A 23,668-nucleotide genomic window follows, 5' to 3' on the forward strand; every position below is an offset into this window, starting at 1 on the left:
TTTAATAAGATAAACTCGAGCAATTATTGTATCGTCACCGATCCTTGATAAGTCTACAAAATTTGAATTAAATCTGTGCAATTAAAGTGGGTTAAAATCATCGAGATAGTATGTACTACTAGAGGGGTTATTCCAAACAAAAACATTGCGCGCGGCCGATGTGGTGGGGTACGTGTGGAACGAGCGAGGCGTGGCTTCAAGTTCAAAGATTAAGCAATGCGTGCAGATGCGACACATTGTGCAATCTGTTTACTCGGTACTATCTGGTGGTACTGATACTAGGGAATTAATAAAACGAGGATTTTATATTAAACTATGTATTTTAATTTCCTTTAAATAATATCAATTTAGTAAGCTTTTGTCGTTTTGTGTAGTAATCAATAGTTTTATCAGTTTTTGCTTCATGATGTATACGAATTTTGGAGTATTGGTTTATAATAGCCCTAATTAAATGGATACGATGATTCAATGTTGATGGCGTTTACGTATAAGAAACTCACATTTTGAAAAATCTCACGTGAGATTCGAGGATGGGGGAGGGGTTGAATAAATTCTCACGACATCTCACCAGGGGGGGAGGGAGGTGCAGAAAATTTTAAAAAACACCTCACGTAATTTATGGACGCCCCCTTACTCGATCACAATTTTTGTAACGAATGTGAAAGACGAAACAATAAATACGCAAAGCGGCTTTTACTATAAACGGAACTACATTTAAAAATATACTTTATTTATTGAGTTATAAGGTTGCTTCCATTCTGTTTATTTACATTCTCAAAAACATCAATCGCCGCAGAGGTGGCTTGCGACAAAGGCGGCTTGTGTCAAAGGCCTCGGCGATATCATTTAAGAACATAATATTATGTACTTTAGGCAAACTTGTAATAAGATCTATTTTACTTTCTTATTATTCCATTTGACAAGGATATTGGGTAAGATACCTATTGGAATAATTTTATTATTATGTATGTACTTATTAAATCCGCGAATAAAAAAAATTTTTAGTCGTGAATATAGAAATTGGGTCGCATTTTTTTAATCCGCGAATAGTGAAAACACGAATAAAGGAAGCGCGATTAAGGAACTTTTACTGTATTAGTTTCTGTGAATGTTGTGTTTATTTGTAATTGTTGTGCATAATCATTTATAAATCCTATTGGAACAACTGTTGATTAACCTTTTTTTAATAAATAAAAATAGGTAAATAAATAAATATTACTTAATATAACCTACCGTTTTACTTTGCGTAGTCGGGTAAAAGTATAAATATTTAGGTACTACACCACGGTAATCTTTCCTAGTATATATACATAGTTAAAAAAATCCAGTTACATTTTTTTAACAGACTCATCGATAGTGTCACGTCTGTGCTGTTAGTCTATGAAAAATGGCGCGAAACGCAGAACGCGTGGTGATTTTTCGCAAAATGATAACAATATTAGTAAAATGCATGACTTACTCATAATAAGGAAACTTACTGGTGAAAAGTCACTCCTCGGGCTTTGTTTGTATTATGGGAACTTGTAAAACAATATCTAAGCAAACACGAAGGCATTTTGAACAGAGCAATAACACGTGTTGACGCGGCAAGCGGGGGGCACAGTCCGACACAGACTAAAGAGACTTGTGATTCTTACCTCTAGCTCGTGTTAAAGATAGTGTAGTAGCGATCGCCTCTCTAGTACGTAGTACATACTATCTCGATGGTTAAAATCGAAGCCAAAGGATTTTATTACATAAAAAAGTAAAGCTAATAAAAGCGTGTTTAACCCGTGACACGTTCTACGCACAATATTTGTGTCGTAACGGAAATTGTACTGTAGCGTTCTGCGCACAAACTCTGTGCCTAACGCGGCCCGTGACATTGAAGGTCATCAGTAGAGACTTACAAGTGAATGTTTCCAGTATAAAAAATATTTCTCTATGCCTTAAACATTTATAATTCGAATCGACACGACTCCGAGACAGGCAATAGAGACCAAAACCACAAAATAAAAAAAAAAGTGAATCATTGATTGAGTTGCGTCATCGGCCATAGTTTGTGACATTTGTCTTGTTCAACGAATATTTGGATTGTGAATTATGCCGAGAGGAATAATTAGATGAGTGATAATTGAGACGTATATTACTGGAAATTGTACGTAGAATACGTTTATGATATTGATTTTAGGGATATTTGAAGAATACTCAGTGAAAAAGTGTCTCAACTTTTCAGTGCGGAAGACGCAAAATGGCACTTTTTTTCTTGTTTGTGAATAATGGAGATTTGTTATTATTTATAGTGAAATACGTTGTGTTAAATGTGTGAAAACATAAGTGAATGTATTTGGCAATCGTGTAGTGATATGAAAACGTGAATATGATCATTTGATAACTCAGAATTATCATGTAAGTGTTAGTATATGTAAGCAATTAAAATTAAAACAAAATTAAATCAATTTCTATAATTATATAGAAAAAATATATCGTCATGATTACATTTTTATGCTATAACTAGTTTCTTCTTCTTTCCAAAAATATATCATACATGGCATATAATTATAGAACAATAGGGTAAATAAAATTTTCAAACTCGGTAGTCATAAAAAAGCTAGATTTCGTGAACTCCCTTGACACTATCGGGATCGGTGCCGGCTGTGCGCCAGACGCGTGATAGGTTAATATGTATGTATACGAAAAATCCAATTATACATAGTGAATGATTAATTTATTGATATTATGCATTGAATCAACGTCGTAGGTAATTATGTTGTCGAGCTTGCGTGATCATGTTTAAAATGTGGAGAGGGGGCCCATTTTTGTGTACTAACTATATTAATTAAAAAACGTATAATTAATTTGTGCATTAATTAATTGTTGTCTACTTTGTACGCTTTATTATGTGTATGAGACATGAGTAATTATATAACGAGATCGATTTGTTTTACTTTTTATGGTCTCCTTGTTAGGGCGTTGAAGCTAATATAGTCATAATTTCAACGGTGTTATATTTAACGCATTGTATTTATAGCACATGCTGTTTATAGTGCTACAGCAAAGATTGAACTTGGATATTATTTTTAACGTACCACTACGTTTTATTTTGTACTTATTCCTTTTTAACACAAGACTAAATTATTTTGTATCTTTTCAGACTGTCTATTGTCTACTTACTGTAAATTAGAGGCATTCGTCAGTAATTTTTGTAATACAACCTATCTGGGACGTCTTATTATAAGCTTGCTATCATCATTGTTTTTTGAGTAGTGTTTAATATTTCCACATGTAAGCACCGAAACAAAAATAATCACACATCAATTTTAAAACACGCTGGAACGTGTGGAAACGGTGGTATTGTATGTTTTCGTGTGTATGGCCGCTTAACGACAATCAATTATCGATTCTCGGCGAAATGGTCGCAAGGTGCGAAAGGGTTGCGTGCTAAGTAATTACATACAGCTGTCAGTCGGGCGGTGAGGGGTTAGGCGGCGCGCACACGGAGCGTTTGACGGTGTGTCGTGTTTGACCTTATGTCTGTCTACCTACGTAAGGTAGGATAAAGTATAATTTTTGATGAAGTGATGAGATACTTTCTATAAATAGAATCAGACGGTGTGAAGTTATAATTTCTATAGGTAGATACGTAGTAGCAATTTCGACCCACGAAGTGATTTTTAATCTGTGCTAAGGGTGTGATTTATTATTTCGTAATTGTAATTGATGCTAGTGTGTGTGTTGTAGAACGGGAGAGTAAATATAAAAATACGATGGATAAAAGTATGTACATAATTGAAAAAAAAAATAATTTGATTTTCCTTCGACACAATACTTGTTTTTTTTTAAACACTTTCTAATTATAATGTCATCCTTCTAGATTGTAGGGAATGGTTAAGCTTAGCTCCAAAGCTCACAGTGTACCTACACTACAGAAGCCATAAAATGTCACCTACTGTATCAAGTAAAGTAAGGAGCGTACGCTATATGGCTTTAGTTTTTCTATCGGGGCTTGAATGAGAGGTTTCTAGTCTTTTGTAAACTTTATACATGAACTGTTCATTTGCGTGTAAAACAATCGCATCAGTAAAAAAAACTAAAAAAGCTTTAAATACTCCTATTATTCAGTTTACTGCGATGAGTGAGTGAGTGTCCACATGTTAATTAAGTCTTATAAAAGTATCATGGCTTTCCAAATTTCAATTTATTTTTTGAAGCATGTGAATATTTTCCAAATTGGATTGAATGACACAAAAAAAGTCAAATCATTGTAGTTATTCTCCCGTATTCTCGGTTATCTCCACATTCCCTAAACACCATCGCGTCTTTTGCCTATATTTCCCAGTCAACCGCAATCGTTATCTTCAAAAGCCTGCACAAATTGCACACGGGTGCGGTCGTGAAAGCAAACAGAGATCTCTTTGTGGTCGTGCGTTTTTCAGAGCCGCCAGACCGTGTAACTAACGTGCGTTTGATTCGGTACAAACGATTGGTTAGAACTTGGAAGCTCAATGGGCATATGGGCAATGTGTGAAAATCATTGCTTTGTTACCTGTGTTGGTTTGTATATCGGGTCAGAGGGAATGGGATCGTTGATGTTGGATTGTATTACAGGTCAAAGGAAATATTCATTGATGAGGGTAGTAGTAGATTTGGTTCAAAACATGGAAGTATTGATTGGAATTCGGCCAGTATTTTTTGGGTCATTGATGAGGCATCTTTAGTATTGAAAGTATGGATGAATTGACTTGGAGTATGGCGATTAGGTTTTAGATGATGTGTATTTAGAGGTTTCTATGCAAACCTGTTTTTTTAAGAACACCATTTAAGTGGTCTGATAGAACAGCGATGGTTAGAAACAATAAATCTGTCTTAGTATACAAAATATAGCTTTTTTGTGTTTCGTGGATACATGAATCATAGTTGATGTGACTATTAACTAGCTAATTCGCGTGTGGCGTGATTCATGATTTGAAAGCAATTTTTAAGAGCGGTGACAATGTTTGACTCGTGGTCTTTTGTGTGTAGAGTGTTTTGCTTTGTTTTTACGTAGAACCGAATACATTACATTGATGTGATTTTTGATTTTTTTTTCGGAGATCGACTTCTAAGTCAATATTTTGCAAAGCGTCACTGTAACAAATTAATGATTTCAATACCAAAGAGTAATACAACACCAGGAAGATTGTATAACCCTGCATAAGCAAAGGCTCTAATATCAAAGCTTATCTTTATCTATATTACATAGTTTCCTTACACATTGGCAGTCGTAACCACTCAAAGCCAGTAACTACCACGCATTGCACTGCGGTGTGTTCTCAGTTCTGTACCTTTTCACAAATTGCTCTTAACAGCCGTTCAAGGCGTGTTGATGTTTACCGCAAATCGAAGACTGTAAAGCCCAGGAAACATAGACTTTAGAAGCAAAGCTAATCGATATCTAACTTTCCCTAGTATTCCTTAAACATTGGCAGCCGTAGCTACGCTTAAAGCCAGCACCACGCATTGCGGTGCGTTCTGTGTCTGTTCACAAATTGCTCCTAATAGCCGTTCGAGGCGTGTTGATGTTTATCGCAAATCGAGTTTCGCAATGCGGTCGTTTTTAACTCTTTGTTGTATCACGTAACGACACCGGTATGATAATTTATGCGGAAATGTGCAATTTGAACGTCTCGATGCTGGAATACGATTGTTTTGAAGGCATTATTTAGACGTGGTGGCGTAGGGTTCGTTTGTTTTCGTTTTGTGGTGTGGTAGTGATGATTTGTTGGACTTGGCATCTTCCAAGTACTGTTTTGCACGACTCATGAATCATGATGCGAAGCATCAGAGAGTGCTTTACGAACGAAAAATTTTTTTCGCCTCATTTTTGCAGCTATTCTTATTATTATAGCCTTGTTAGTTCACGGAATCAAGATATTTTGCATACCATTGTCGAGATAATTTAATGGAGATTAATCCCATACTTTTTAAAAATTGATTTACCTCAATAGAATTGAAAAAAAACACCGAAATAGGTCAAAAAATTTTCCCGTCCGTCATGTGTGAAACCTGAAAACACTATAACTTGTGAAAAAATCCATCATTTGAGTTAAGTAATTTTTTTTTAAATATTCTAATCGACGATTGTAGGTCACTGGATGCGAATGATTAATTAATTCAGTGTCGTTTAATTGCAATTAATAAAAAACGAAAACTACAATAAGTTTATTTTTTTTTATATTTCATAATTAAATGAGCATTATGAGTCGTGCACTTTTGGATTTTCCAAACTTTATTCTTATTGCTTGTAGTTGTAGGTACCGCAAAATTATGATTGACTAGATTTCCGCCCGCGGCTTCGCTCGCGTTTGCAAAGGAAAACCCGCATAGTTCCCGTTCCCGTGGGATTTCCGGGATAAAAACTATCCTATGTGTTAATCCAAGTTACCCTCTATATGTGTGCTAAATTTCATTGTAATCGGTTCAGTAGTTTTTACGTGAAAGAGTAACAAACATCCATACATCCATACATCCATACATCCATACATCCTTACAAACTTTCGCCTTTATAATATGTACTAGATTTCCGCCCGCGGCTTCGCCCGCGTTTTCAAAGGAAAACCCGCATAGTTCCCGTTCCCGTGGGATTTCCGGGATAAAACCTATCCTATGTGTTAATCCAAGTTACCCTCTATATGTGTGCTAAATTTCATTGTAATTGGTTCAGTAGTTTTTACGTGAAAGAGTAACAAACATCCATACATCCATACATCCATACATCCATACATCCATACATCCTTACAAACTTTCGCCTTTATAATAGTATTAAGAAAAGAATTAAGATGATGATTGATTATGAAGTATACTGTAGGTGACTGAGACTTTACAATAGTCAATTAGAGTATGTATCCCGATTGACTGTGGTGAAACTTTTGTCTCATTTAGTGTTTTAGTCTCATTAAGATTGATTTCATAAAATTTTTAATATAAGTATATTGACTTTTTGCGTATACAATTCGAAAGCGGTAAACATCACCCAGCACAAATGGTAGAATGTAATGAAAATCGGACAGTTGAGAAATTTATTTCGACTTAAAAAATATATAGAGAAAAGCGGTTTAAAACAGCAGAGTTCTATTTAATACGTCATGCAGAAATACAATACGAGAAACGGCAATTTATGCGAGTGCAATTTGCTAATTTATCTTTGATTGACGGCACAATTGGGTCACCCAGAGGAGCGGAACGAAAAACAACTGTTGCCAAAACTAACCGTATGTAGGTGATGGTTGAATATATTATGAAATAGCTTTTTCTAGCATTGTTAAACGTGTGATGTGTAGAATATATGGTGTAATTAATGAATACAATGCTGAACTTTTTATGGTTAGTCATCCTTGATCACTTTGATTTATGTCACTATTAATACAGCCGGAGTATTTAATGGATTGAAAGTTTCAAAGTCTATGCTATATGCTAAGATTCGACCTTAATAGTATTCGTGAGTCAAGGTTATGAACTAGTTTTGAGAAATAAAAGGTTTTATTATAATACTAGCGGTCCGCCCCGGCTTCGCCCGTGGTATATATTTATGTTTTCTCTACATAAAAACCATCCTGGTACTTCAAGGAATATAAATAATTAAAATATAAAAAAAGAATTATCGAAATCGGTCCACCCGTTCTCGAGTTAAGCGCTTACCAACACATTTTGCGATTCATTTTTAGGGTTCCGTAGCCAAAATGGCAAAAACGGAACCCTTATAGTTTCGTCATGTCCGTCTGTCCGTCTGTCCGTCTGTCCGTCTGTCACAGCCGATTTACTCGGAAACTATAAGTACTACAGTGATGAAATTTGATGGGAATATGTGTTGTATGAACCGCTACAAAAATATGACACTAAATAGTAAAAAAAAGAATTGGGGGTGGGGCCCCCCATACATGTAACTGAGGGATGAAATTTTTTTTTTCGATGTACATACCCGTGTGGGGTATCAATGGAAAGGTCTTTTAAAATGATATAAAGTTTTTTAAAAAACATTTTTCTTAAAGTGAACGGTTTTTGAGATATCAGCTCTCAAAGTCGTAAAAAGTATGTCCCCCCCCCTCTATTTTTATAACTACGGGGTATAAAATTCTAAAAAAAATAGAGGTGATGCATGCTAATTAACTCTTTCAACGATTTTTGGTTTGATCAAAGTATCTCTTATAGTTTTTGAGATAGGTTGATTTAACTGTAATTTATTATATTTGCTGCTACGGAACCCTTTGTGCGCGAGCCCGACTCGCACTTGGCCGGTTTTATTATATTATAGAAGATAACTGACGTAAACGGGAAACTATTTGACCCCTTGTGCATATCTCACATATTTCTTTGGCAGTTTTTTTCTTCTTCGCCTTACAGATGAAGCCGACTCTAGAAAATGTCTCATTGGATAGGATTTTTGGTTGAAATATATTACTCATACTTTTCATGAATGTAGAATCTCGACACGTGTTACGATTAAATATATGTATACAGTAGGTACACATTATTGTTTGTTTCAATTTTAGATGATAAAAGTAATTGATAGTATGTAGCCTTAATTAAATTAAATTGTAATAAGGTCAAATATAATACAAACATCTATCACATTAATGTATCATGCTTTCTAATATAGTAGGTAGTAACTATTGTAGGATTGAAATTGGACTTTCCAACGATCAAGGAAAATGAAGTCAGTTTATAAGTACGTAGTATAAGTACGTAGGAAATCAACCACAGCTTATCCATACTAATATTATAAATGCGAAAGTAACTCTGTCTGTCTGTCTGTTACTTAATCACGCCTAAACTACTGAACCAATTTGCATGAAATTTGGTATGGAGATATTTTGATACCCGAGAAAGGACATAGGCTACCTTTTATTGCGAAATATGTACCACGGGCGAAGCTGGGGCGGACCTCTAGTAGTAAATATTATTTACTCTTCGTCTTTGCTCCCTTCGTATTGACATGCTGTTTTAAGATTATGAATGAGACTAAAATATAATGTAAGTGGGTCAGTCTGTTTGAATGCCCGTTCATTGCGTTTTGTTTTTATAAGTGTAGGTTATTTTAGTGAAACTATTTTTGTTTCATGTAATGTTGGTTGTTTTTATGTTACCCTAAAAATAAGCTCGGCTATTCAAAATTACGTATAAGCTTAGCTAATTCTTTTAACATATTAATAATAGCATATTGGGTAGGTAAAACTGAAAGTCTCTAAAATACCTACTGCTCTTTATTTGAATTGTTTATTTTAAATACGTAACGCCGTTAGTACACCGACGCATTCGCGTGCGGCAGCGAATCTCTGCGAAACTACTGCGTAGCGAAATATCTGCGGAACCTTAGTAAACAGCAATGTTTTCGCAACTTTTTCGCAATGCGTCTGTGTAATGGCCATTTCGCAGTTCCTTGCGAAACAATACTGACAAGGACGCAACTATTTCATCTATCTATGTGCTAGAGTGAGACATATCATATGCGAAAACCTGCCATACTACTGACAGATTTTTCGTTGTTTCGCTGCCGCACGCGAATGCGTCGGTGTACTAACGGCGTAATTGTAACAAAATTGACAAGATTACTGAATATGAATTGTACCAATAAGAATCGATTAAAACTAGTATCTACTCGCTATTCATTTCATATTCAATACCATAACGGTTCGTTTCAAAATAAACTCATATTCCCTTTAAAGCACGTACAATCATATAATTTGCACGATTGACAGGTCGGTTATTTACAATTACCCCGCAAAGTGAATGAGGACAATTTTATAAACCGCAAAATAAACTTAAGGGCTCGCCGCAACTTATACCTTCAATTACTATGGAACTGCTTAAATATGTTATTACGGTAATGCGTTGTTTGATGGTATTGTAATACTGTGTTATTATAGTGACCCAGTTGATTAAAGGGTCGTATGAGTTTGGGACATACGTGATGTTTGTCCGTAGAAGGTTATGAAATTAATACGATGGCTATAGTGTGAATATTTATAAGGGAAGGTTTTTTTGGGATTTGGTTCATATGAAAAAAGTGATTGATTTGTTAAGACGAAAAGGACAATGATTTTAAAATGCTTAATTGAAACAATAACCAGTTTTTTTCGTCTGCATAAAAAAATTAAGATGTGTATTTCATTAGGTACGTGTAGACTGTAGCAAAAACTAGTGTAGCCCTTTCTTTTTACGAATATTGCGCGGTCGGTCGGAGGAGTATAAAATTTTGGACACTTTTATAGCGAGAAGGTGCAGAATGCAATTTTTAAATAATGTAATAAGTAATAAATATTTTTTATCAATAAAAATACACACAATTCCATGCATTTGACACACACATTTACTCTTTTGTTTTTGGTTATGGTCTAATTTCGATCACTGGTCGACAATAAGTTGAAATAAATCAACGTATCCTTAATTTTCTTGCAGCCCCAGCGGCACGGCGCTGAGCACGCTCGCTCAGCTCCGGGAGTATCTGCAGACGGCCGGCACCTGCAAGTGCGGCCTGCCGTGCCCGCTGCGGCCGGAGACGGCGTTCAGCTTCGACCCGAAGGTATGTTACTTACTAGTTACCAGTTAGGTGTCTCTGACTAGTTAGGTGCCTCTGACTTGTTACGTGCCTCTGACTAGTTAGGTGTCACTGACTAGTTAGGTGCCTCTGACTAGTTAGGTGCCTCTGACGAGTTAGGTACCAGTTATTGACTATTTGTAGCGACACCTCACTCTCAATCGCGCAAGTGAAATGTTTTCGCTACAGAGCATGTACATATCAAGAAATATTAAAAATCACTTTCTGCATTATTTATTGAACATTAATTTTCGTTTAGTGCTGATTTTACAAAAATATCCAATACAAAAACAATATTTTCCTTAATAAAATTGAATTTTTAATTAATTTATGCGTATCTCGTTTGAATCAATGAAAACTTATTTGAATTAATATGTAGAAATAGCTAAATTATAATATTGTAACATATATCATATTACATCACACTTCTTTCCAAATACGACAAATTGAATTTGTCTCACATATAGATGAACTTAATTAAAAACCGGATCCAATTTAAAACTAGTTATCGAATAGACTTTGCATCGATATTAATAATTTAGAAAAACGCCCAAAAGCATATTTAAACATGAAGTTATCTCAAAATGTGAATATCCAGAATCTAGATATGTCCAAAGATGTCTGTTTAAAAAGTCGTATAATAGCTAGCCGTTTAAGTAATTTTTCAATTTTTGACATGAATCATTGAGTGAACCGACCATACAAGTTTGTCGACTTTTTCTTGGGAAAAAGCGAGGCTGGTTCGAAGTGGCGGTGCATCGGAACTGCGCCACAGTAAATAGAATACGAGCAGTATAGCAACCAAGCATTCATAAAATAATTACCTACGTACAATTGGGTTGTTACTTTGATAAATATTATCAAAGGTTACACCGTTGACAAGTTAATATTTGACTTGTCATTACGCGATACGACACGAAACGAAAACGATTTGTATTCTTTGAAGAAGGTTCTCTTCGCGCTTCTGAAAATATCGCAACAACACCCGCGACGACTGCTTGTGCATATCGACAAGACTTGTGTCTTGTCGATGCACTTGTTTTGTGCGTGAGCCGTTTCGGAAGATTTGTAGGTCGTTACTCGTTACCATACTGTTTGTAATCTGTTCACTGTGACTGCGCGCGCGCAGGCCGCATATATGTCACGTGTATGGGCTTATTAATTAAACGGGGACGTTTTGGTGCCGCTGACGGAATCTCGAAATATTTATTGATGTGCAAACCGGATAAAGGGCCGCGGGAATAAGTTGCAAGTTGGTGAATTCTGCTCGTGAATTTATTTATTGTTTTGATTTGTAATAATAATATAGGACAGAGTTGTGATGAAGGCAATAGGTATCTAAAAATCTTTATGGTAGGTATTATAATAACTAGAAAGAGCGGTAGTATAATTCGACCTGTAACTTAATATTACGACTCTCACTTGTTTTCCAGTGAACGTGTAGTGATGAAACACAATTTGTATTTGTATTGTAATATGAATACAAAATATTATGTAATATCTCGATGGCCTGACAATTATCAGGAGTTGGTAATTTTTAGTCCATTATAATTTATAATACATATATTGCTTTAATACAAGAAATTAGGATAAAATCAACATGCAACTTCCATATTATGGCAATGTGAAATGTTAAAAGAAACAACCGGTTTTAGTATTCAAAACATATATAATAGCATCTAATAGTTCCCGAAATCTAGACAAAACAATATAACATCGCTAAGTATGCACAAACGTATTTTTAATGATAAATTCCCAGAACCAATTTATATTCATACGAGTTTAGAAATAAAACGACCACTTATCATATTACCTTGACATGAACATACAATAATAATACATACGTTTTGTTTCGCATAGAAAAATCTTTGTCAATGTGTACACCAATAGTTTATACGAATATGAACCGTTTTTTAATTAGTATAAGGGCTAATTTGGTTTGCGTTGGAAGCCAGTGTATGTAGTCACATGATTGATTATCGTAACGCGATTGTAAAGATTTAAATTTAATTAACTCTTGCAATTGTTAACGTTATTAACGATAGATTATATTGTTGTGTTTACGGTTTGTTTATTGATATGTAGGTAGTTTAAATGTGATAAAATATATGATTATTAATTTATCGTGTTCTTAGAAATTGTCTATGAAATACGACTTTTGGTAAACTTATTGTTAAAAAAGTTGTCCCGACTATCTATAGGTTTGTATTTACCTATTTTAGGGCCGATTTTTAATGCTTGGATAAAACTTATTCGACGAATAATGTATAAAACTACCATTTTAAAAACTTATTCTAATTGCCCGTATTTGACAGTTTACGTGACATTTTTATATTATCGTGTAATACTTTATTGGACGGTTAAGTTTTATCCAAGCATTGAAAAATCGGCCCTTAGTCCCCTTTTATTGGTTAACTATTGTTGATTTACGCAACTTGGTCTGCTGCTACCAAAAATGAGAAATATTGATTCAGTATGGTATATTTTAAGCTAACGAAAATAACATAATTCGAAACACATAGTACAACTGTAACCAGTAGGTACAAGAATAATCAACCCAATCAGCCAAATAAGCTTTTCAGCTCCATAATATTAGTATAGATTTAGTATTTACATATTAGCACAAATATATAATACTAAACGTATTAGCAAGGAATAGGCTTCATCAAATGGTGATATCGATATCTGTGTTCGCTCACAATATCGTCTCATAGCATCGCACGTGTCGGGAATAACGCAGCGTTGTTGTGTTGTGTGTACTCGCTCGTAGTCAGTGGATGCCGTGACACGCTGTGCGGTCAACACACCGTGCTGGTGTGATCAACCTTTGAGAAAATAATAATTGTTATATGCTGTAGTTTGCAGTCTTAGGACTTAGTTGTAGTAGTCAGCTAAGGAGTATGTTTGTTATCGTTTTTGCACAGGTAATCAACAAGGTCTACAAGCCGAACATTTTTTTTATTACAACATGCTTTGTTGAAGTTACGAAAAATTGTATTTGTTATCTTTAATATGGTAAATTCATTAATCATATTTATATAGATTATTTAAAACCTTCGCAACAATCAAACAAAAATCCCATGCCAAAGGTTGAGCACACGCGCGTTGCGTAGTAATTCAGAACACAGTATTGCCTAACAAGTGAGTCGTTAGAGCTCGCACTGCGCACACTCCGCCGTGTGGCGTGTGCACACACGCTGCCCGCTGACTGCACTCAATGGGGCCGCATAATGTGTACTAAACTTTACGTTTAAACATTTGCGTCTGAAAAAAAGGTTGAGCACACTCGCCCGATTTGAAAACGTTGCGGACCTTTGAATGTAGAGTAGATTTATTTTAATGAAATGATGGTTTTCTGTGGGCGTAGTAAAAGTAAAAGGATACTAAAACAGATGCTTTTTGAAATGAGTTACAAGTTTATTTCCAATGTATTTAAAGGAAATTGATGTCATGTTGCTGGGTCATCATAATGAAGCATTTTATATGAGAAATAAAATTGACAATAGTAGATAGACTATACAATAGAAGATAGAATAGACAATAGTAGTAGTACATACTTCTTGGACTATGGAAAGAATGAACAAAAAAGTAAACAATTTAGGTCAGTTTCACAGCTTAGGTACTGATAATGTCCTAGATATCGTATATATACGTCATTTTAACTAACAGATAAGCTAGACAGGATATCCAGAATTTATGAAATCGTTCAGTCATATCATCTTCCATAAATTTTCAATAGAAAATACGAAATTCAGCTTTTGAAACTGATGAATGACAGCAATCAAACGAAATTTGAATTCAGCACGGTGCTTTGGCATCGCAGGTTACAAATTGAACAGTAGATACTGTTCAACTTGTTTAGTCATCTATTTATCTGACTATTGTTATAGTGTTTATTCGACAACCGACTCCTGGACTATAAATAATGGTACTATGAAATGTGATATGAATTTATAGCGTTTGTAGGTACTTTTGTAGTTTAAAATTCGGTAAAATATAAATAAAAATGTTAGTATTTATTCGATACATTACTTCAGTTTTTTTAAATCTTTGATTGCCAATTAATAAATACTTAATAATAAATAGGATTTGTCTTATAACAAACATCGGTGACCATAAAACAACTAAGATATTGTTTTAAGTCTAGACGCGGCGAAGTCTAGACGATTTCTTTCAATATACGCTTCGACAGTTTAATGTTTCTAAGAATAAATAATGGTACTGCATGTTAGTCATTATACTATGATATTCTTATTAATGTTTTGTATTATATTATAAATACTAGCAATATGTATGTCCGTTTATATGTGATTCTATAGATTATGACGTTTTGTAACTTCTTGTAACTTAGAGTTTTGGTATCTTTATATCTTTTACTAAGGGCTAATTTTTCAATCCTTGGTTAAAACTTATTCGTCGAATAACGTGTAAAACTACCATTTCAAAATGTATTCTTATTGCACGTAATTGACAGTTTACAGGTGACATTTTTATATTATCGTGTAGGTAATACTTTATTGGGCGGATAAGTTTTAACCAGGGATTGAAAAATCGGCCCTAAATACAAATACTAATCAATGATAATAAATAAATCTATTTTATATTTATTGACATACATTTTATGATATTCAGATCATAATAAATTATCATCTACATACTTAAATGTTTTCGACATTTCCTGAATGTCAATATAGCATTTGCATTTGATCTAAATTAAATCACTTATGATCTTCGTCACGATACAGCTTCCTTCATCATCCATCCTGTAACAAACGATGATTAATCGTTAGGCTTATAGACGGTAATGTAGCATGACATGCTTCACATGGTGTCATGCATGCATGACCGTTTAATTTAATGAATGACATGCAAACTACGGGCTGGTAGCTGATTGACGAATCTTTCTATTTTCTACCCTGCAAGCATGCCGCATCAGTCAGGTCTACGTCATGACATGCAAAAGATTAGTGTTTAACGAACTATACTCAGGCTGGACGCGAACTGTTTAAAAATGTAAATTACTCATGTAGCATGACAATTCACGTAAACGCATTACCGTGTAGGGACTACTTTACAGGCGCCTAAGCTATAAGAACGGATTCAATCTGTAAATCTCGTTGTAATAAAGATGAAGCGACACAACGACGCGACGCGGACGGTGACAAGTTAATTCTGTCAAAGCGAGACTCGGCTTTGTGCACTCGAAATGTACAAATTGCATTGGCGAGAGTGGCGGGAGGGGGTGAGGGGGTGCAAGGTGGCGGTGCGCCTTTGTGACGTCTTGAGATCAGTGTTGAATATACAGTATTGATCCCTGTTTGTTGTTACATGATGTCACTAATATGTAGTGGTTTTATAAGGTCTTGTTGTAAATATGTTACAGTAAATTATTGTTCTATGCGTGTATTTTATTCAATATGGGTTTCGATTACGAAGACTATTTTTAGGTGCACGTAGAAGTTTTTTTTATAGCCGAATGCTAATTCATCCAGTCTTCAATACTAAAGCAATGGACTAGTTTCCGTAATAAAAAAATTGAATACCAAAGTATTTAGTCTATTCATTATATTGATTCAAAACAAAACCCAAAAGGGTAATTACTGACTTAAAACTAAAAAGCATGATGAAATATTTGTAAAGTCAAGCATTACTTTGAAATTATTGGAATTGCAACAATTTATTGCTTCGAAACTCGTCGCCGACAGCTCCCTGCTGAGGCGTTCACTTGCTATTAATGCTAGCTGTATATCAATTTTGAATGTATCTACGATTTCTTAAATGCTAAATTTAACGATCTGTTTCATAGGTTGATGTGTGTGCCAATAATCGTGCTGCATGTACTGAGTTGATTTGTGGGTAATGCTAATTTGCTGCTATTTCTTGATGGAAGACACATTTAGAAATTCTTAATAAGTTTGCTAACAATTACTTCCTCTCCATTCTTTGGAATCGCCAAGTATTATCGAAGATTTTTTTTAAGCTATTGCATAGCTTCTATCGCGGGCCTTGAGCGCGGGGACCGAATCCAGAAATTTCGTAACGAAAAACCTCACGCTCCCCACTCCGACGGGCACGGAGGTATGGCTTGAAGGCATGCTATGCAATAGCTTTACCGCGGCAGTCCCCGAGTGCCACACGTCTTTTTTCATTTGTCCCTGTACCTGTAGCATATTTGATGATCTTTATATGCCCTGTAGTAGTATCTTTACTGTTAACCCCTACTTTAGATCACTTAGGTACTCCCTTGTGATACAATTTACCAAACACAGGCATCGTAACGGGCCCCAACTAGCCACATAATATATTCGCTACACTTTTCAATAATAATGTCGTCAGTTTGCAAACGAGTTTTTACAATTTCAAGGCTACGCGAATTGATTAGTCACTGTATTATGCAAGCACGTTATACCCAAGCGCACCTCATAGATATGTCTGTAATAATATGTGCCTTGAAATGTTCATAATATTAGTTTAATTTATTGTAAGAACTTGTACTGCAATTTAACTAGGGAAATGTATGTATACGTAACTAAGTATGCATGTCTAGCGTATGCATGTATGCCATGTAACTACCCGTTGAGTGTATGCTGTGTTCGGGTATTTTATATGGAGAAATAGGATTTCGCTTTTGGAAGATGAGCGATAAGGTCCAGACTGACCTTGACAGTTTGATACCGAAAACTATTTACTGATCCACTTTTTCCTTGATATTTTGGGCATCATATACTAATATTCTTCCGATGTTTTGACAATAATTTTGAAATATTTCCAATTCAATATGGTCATCAAATTTTGACTAGGTAGTAATTTACATAGTTTTCAAAAGTCGTATTGTAACTGTCCTACAGCGACGTAACTAAGGTAATAAGAACAGGTCAGGAACTAACCTTGTTTTTAAAGTCTATTATATTATTCTTAGCGTGTTTTTAATATCTTTATTATATATTTATTTGGTTCTGTCATCATGTTAATTCGTCTGATAACTTTGCTTCTGATTCCAAATAAAGAAACAATAAAAATATGCTTTATTTAATGTCATTAGTATGTTCTCTTTATTTTCGAAAGTTACTCGTACACTTTCACTTTAATTATATGTTATGTGCTTTTTCTGATTTGTACAAATCCCAACACGACGCTAATACAGTAATTATACTCTACTCGTACGCTCCTCAGCGGATACACAAATTATAATTATACCGTGTTCGTAGTTTGTACAATGTTTTCGACTTGTTTCATTTGTCATATCTGACGTGCTTAATTATACACTGGTCTTGTTCTGATGGCTAGATATTCGGCTAGTGATGCAAAGTATTTAAAACTCTACGTATGTGTTGTTAAAGTTCAGTTTTGTATTGATGTGTGAGGAAATAATAATCTATTTGATTTTAATGTCTCTCAACTGGTTGTTTCGCATTTTTGTTAATGATAATTCTTTTGTCCATTTAATGATGCTTATTTAAGTGCTTGTCTGTGTAATGAATTGAGTGCTGAATCGTATTATATACTCGCAAGTGGAAAAGCTAGGTTCTTATTGGTTTGTTGATCACATGATTGATGAAGATCCTTTGCGAATGTAATGCTCGCTGTTGATTGCTTGTCAATTAAGCAATTATTGTCTATTGTGTTTGGTTCTTTATTCTATCTCGTCATGTTGCATTGGGGTTTGTTTTATCAAAATAAACAATTTAGAATTGTTTACCTACTTAGGTATATAGGCAGCATTCTGGTGTATTTAATGAGTTTAAGTTTTTGTCTTAGTGATTATTTGAGTCTAATAACAAATAAGTAATGAATGCTCTACTAGAATTAAGAATATTCTTTCTAATATACATTGAAGTTGCCACAACCGCCTCGCCAAGTCGTAAGACTATTATAAAATAATAAGAAACTGATTCACATTTTAAAAATTTGTCGACAGATTTAAAAGTAAATTTTGCAGTTTCCGCAAGTAATATGCAACAATAAGCTTGCATTGGCCCGCGGAGGTTCCGCATAGCAACAGTGCGGAGTGACATTTAAACGATCGATCAAGGCCCGATATTTCCGCGATTTTATCCGAAGGATTTATTATAAATGCTTTGTCTCGAAAGCGGGTACCGGTTGGAGAGCGCTCGGAATGCGAATGCGTCGGGGAAATTGATTTTGTAACTGATTGTATGTGATAAGGATCATATACACATATGTTAGGTATGTGAAGCTGGGTGAATTTTTTGGGAAGTATGGAAGTTTGGGGGTGATAGATGTAGAAGAATGTGAAGAACTGGCTTTCGGTTGTGGAGTTTTATGAAACTGTGTTGTTGTGATTTTGTAACTGATACTTGATAGACGATAGTATGTGATAAGGTGCAAGGTTGGTATGTAAAGCCCGTCTTTCTACTCATGTGGTAAAGCTGAGTGAAGTTTAGGGATTATTGTGGACGTTTTGGGGGTTACCGTGATGTCGAATTGCAGAATTATTTTCAATATAGGAAAGTGATGGCGCTAGACGACAATACTGCTTTAATACGTCATATGATGGCTAATTCTATGAATACTTGACGCATTATATTATTAATTCATTCATATCTCTACCATTTTGTAGAGAGTTGTTCTTCTTTAATCCTTTTCTAGTATAATCATGACAATTTATCTAAATGAGCAACATAAATTGCACACATCGCATTAATGTACATCATTTCTTTCCGAAATTAGAAATAGAACCGGTTTTATCGCCGCAAATGGTTTATTACGTGTTCACGGAGTGTAGAATGATGATATATTATCATAATACATTATACTTACTTGTTTAGAGTTACGGTAATTTCTTAACATCAGTTTAGAAGTGTACACACACGATTATAATGTGCGAAGAACGCACACAAGTAAACGTCGTATGTAATGTGAACTTTTGATACAAAAAGTGTAATAAAATTGGATTACAAAGTTATTACTAGTGAGTATATAAAAAGCTAGCGTCGTTTCCGCTACGCCCGGTCGGTGGAGTATGTAAAGTAAATGCTAGATCGGTTTCTAAGTCGACTTTCTCGCGGTGAAAGTCCGTAACATAAAGTCGGCGTGTGGTTTTGGTGTGGCGACTGGCGGGCAGCGGTAAATCGTTCTTTCGCAATGTGTGAGATATATTGTTAGGAAATGTTTGGAAAATTTATTGGCTTGGAGATTCCATATTAGGTGGCCACAAATATCAATTTACTGGAAGGAATCTTATTAGAAACACGACTATTCTAGAAATTAAAGACTTTTTAACGGATTTTAAACACTTTAAACATTCATTATATTATTTTCCCGACAATTCGAACACTTTAATTTCTAAATGTATATTAGTATTTATATATTTATACTCGCGTAAAATCAAACACTAGAAAATACTACACGACTATTATATAAAAAAATTAAAGCCTATCAATAATTATGTAGTAATTTCACATAAATGTACATATATAAGTACTTCATAATATTAACCTTTTGACCGCCAGAGCAAAAACGCATCGCCGTGCCCTCCACGCCAAGCCACAAATTCAATGAGATAACCTTGAAAATAGTAGGGAGTCCAAAATGTTATCGATAAACATAATAATTCACGTCTGAATATTTGAATAAACAGCTTATAACACAAAAATAATATTTATTTAACCTCATCTCCTACTGTAAAAACTTAAGACCACATTTATAGCAACTATCAACAAAAAAAATCAACCTTTTGAGATACAAAAATACATATAAAATTGCAGCAAGTTACAGCACTATTCTCTATCAGTTACGCCCCATTGGCATGTATACATGCCAATGGCGCGGGCAACCATCCTTTTTTTTATAATCTCTCGCTTCTGATTAGGGATGTGTAGCTGTATATTATTATAACTTATCGAGTTTATTTATTAAGTTTATATGAACTATAGGTATTATTGTGGAGTGTTCAATCAAAACAACTATTACCTTTAAATAAAGGGAATTGCATTAAAACTACATATTTATTTTCCAATCATTTAGTTTAATACTTGAGTTATTACAAATACTAATTATATGTAGGTACCTATTTAGGTCAATTACCATATTTTGATATGACATAGCGACAATTTGTATCATAAGAATATTCTAATAAAGGCACTGATTAGACTTATTAGGTAATAAATTTTGAAAACTGCTCGCTCACTCGCCCGCTACTCGATAAAATATTTTTACAACTTTCCGCACTTAACAACACGGCACGCGCTTACGACGTCACCAGTCCGACATCTATTCATGTCAATGGCGCAGAAGGGATTGCATATCGATACTGTGCTAGGGATGCGCATGATTGGCGAAAAGGAAAATATTCAAATCAACAATATCCACAATATAGACAATATGGTATTATACCAAAGAATGTAGTATTTACCTTTTTTCTCAGTGACTAAGCTTATATATTTTTTTTGTAGTTATTACAAAAATTAAGCGAATTAGAGTAATTTCGCTGAAATTTTAATGAAGTTACTTGAATATTACACTACATCACTAGTAGGCACGTATACATGTCATTGGCGCGAGAGAACATGCTTTTTTAGCCATTAATTAAGTTATTTTTTGTCATCAAATATTTGAATAACTACTTGGCAATTTTGTTTACTGTGTACAATTATGTAATAACTGGGGATTCAGTTCATAAACTGTATAAATAAAACACGTAAAAGTAAAGGTTTAATATGTTTATTTTGTATTTATCTATGATCTGTTTCTTGGCATGAATAGGTGTCGTTGGCGCACAGGGCACGATTGCGCATGACATCTATAGATGTCATTGGCGTTCAAAAGGTTAAAGCTGTACTCCACCTTTATTTGACTAGCCTTTATCTATGAGTATGAGTAACTAGTTTAGTTTATCGTTTTAAAATTTTTTTTTTTTTTTATAACATAAGAAGGCAAACGAGCAGACGCCTTGCCTGGTGGTAAGCTAAGTGCGCCGCCCATAGACTACCGCAACTGATGTTACGGGTGTTGCCTACTTGAAGAGGGAAATATAAAGGGTAAAATAGGATATGCCATCGGTGGATTAGGGAATAGGTAGTTCTCTTTTCGTTGTGAATAATAAAAACATCTCGTGTTGTTTCGTATTTTCATTTAATTGTTTTTGATCCTTTTTCATGTTTTCTTTTTTAGATTTCCGCTTATCGCTCATCTCACTTCTAAGAACGTAGCCTTCAGTAATAGTTACGCCTATGATCGCGAGCCATTACACGTGACCTTTAGCAACCTTTCTATTCAGTACCTACCTACCGATTGTTTTGAGTTTAACCGTTCATTTCGACTCGTGATATACCCAATTACCTAACTTCTTCATAGAGTAATTAACCTATTGGTTTTTCATTTTCAATTATTTGAAGTATTTCGTCGTTATATCTAGATAATAAAAGCATTATTTTTTGTATCTTGGAAATTTTTCGTTAGTTGATTAGAAATAGGTTATTTTTTAGTTTTCAATTATTAGTGAGAGTTTTTTTTTTAGTTTGATAAAACGTACGGTACTTAGGTACGTAGACCGTACCTATACAGGAAATTTATTATTAAAACGGTTCCTGCGCCTTGTAAAATGACGCCAGTGTTTTACGTTCGCTAAAATTATTACTGATGTTTAATCCACAAAACTAACAAAGTATTTAAATTTAAAGAAGGTATAGTTTTATTAGTGTACTAGCTTTCCGCCCGCGGCTTCGTCCGCGCAGTCAAAGAAAAACCCGCATAGTTCCCGTTCCCGTGGGATTTCCGGGATAAAACCTATCCTATGTCCCGGGGTAAAAAGTAGCCTATGTCCTTTCTCGGGTATCAAAATATCTCTATACCAAATTTCATGCAAATTGGTTCAGTAGTTAAGGCGTGATTGAGTAACAGACAGACAGACAGAGTTACTTTCGCATTTATAATATTAGTATGGATGTTTAATCCACAAAACTAACAAAGTATTTAAATTAAAAGAAGTTATAGTTTTATTAGTGTATTGACGGCAAATCTGCTTTGTAGAGATAGCTCTACATATAATTTAATACCTATGCAACATTTCTAAGGATCAGCGGAGATTTTTTTCTCTGTCTCTATTATTTATGCTTATTATACATATTCACTTATTCGATTCGCCAGTTTTTATGTGCAAAGGGAACAAAAAAACAACATTAATATTAAAGTGTTCGATTTATATTTTTGTCGGGGTGTCCTTGATATTGATTGAATGTAAAAGATCTATTTATAACAATAATAGGTACGTAGGAAGTTATTTCTTGCTGTAAACACTAAACATGCTCGTTAATCAGGTATTTATTCGTGGATAATGGATACGAGACAAAAATCAAGGTTGAAAAATGTTTATATTTTTTAAAATTACACTGAAAATTATGATTTTATACCGTTTATAGAGAATTCATTGAATTTTTTATCTAAGAGGAATAACGCGATATCATTCAAGAATATTTTAATTGACTTTAAGTACCAATTTTTAACATAAAAGTTTTTGAATTAGACCTACTAAGCCATTTTTATTTAAAACTCAATTTAATCCATACTAATATTATAAATGGGAAAGTAACTCTGTCTGTCTGTCTGTTACTCAATCACGCCTAAACTACTGATCCAATTTTCATGAAATTTGGTATGGAGATATTTTGATACCCGAGAAAGGACATAGGCTACTTTTTATCCCGGGAAAATGACGCAATCCCGATAATCCCACGGGAACGGGAACTATGCGGGTTTTTCTTTGACTGCGCGGGCGAAGCCGCGGGCGGAAACCTAATAGTTAATAAATGAATAATTTCTCTCCAATAATCGATCGTTTGCAATGTAAGTGTGTAATGGCCACTGTCGCGGTTCGTTGGCTGTTAAAGTTAGTGACTAAACGTGCAGTAATGTTGTCGAGCAATGTGTATGGAGCATATGTTATGTTGCGGGCGTGTGGGGAAACGGGTGGATGGTGAAATGGCTAGTTTTTTTTTCAGTGGTGGGTGTTATGTTTGAATAAAATGAAAAACATAATTCTGTTTAGAATTGTACATTGATAGAGTACCTACCTATTATGATGTATTTGTACGAATACAGATTACAGTAAAAGTAACGGAATTAGTGTGGCCATCACCGTAGAGGAAATAATTGTGA

At 34.6% G+C, this 23,668-nt stretch overlaps 1 protein-coding gene across 4 annotated transcripts in view; it reads left to right on the forward strand.

The window, feature by feature from the left end:
- The window catches only part of LOC149905448 (uncharacterized), a 95,636-nt gene that overhangs the window by 28,696 nt on the left and 43,272 nt on the right, over window positions 1-23,668 (forward strand). For all 4 annotated transcript variants that reach the window (XM_090106750.1, XM_090106751.1, XM_090106752.1 and 1 more), the window contains exon 2: window positions 10,414-10,537. In XM_090106750.1, coding sequence (XP_089962876.1) covers window positions 10,414-10,537 — 124 coding nt within the window. The remainder of the gene's footprint in view (window positions 1-10,413; window positions 10,538-23,668) is intronic.

This window comes from Colias eurytheme, chromosome 10 (assembly GCF_061535395.1).
Source record: "Colias eurytheme isolate Ceu_HAF_F1 chromosome 10, ilColEury1 Martin Lab GWU primary, whole genome shotgun sequence".
NCBI lineage: Eukaryota > Metazoa > Arthropoda > Insecta > Lepidoptera > Pieridae > Colias > Colias eurytheme.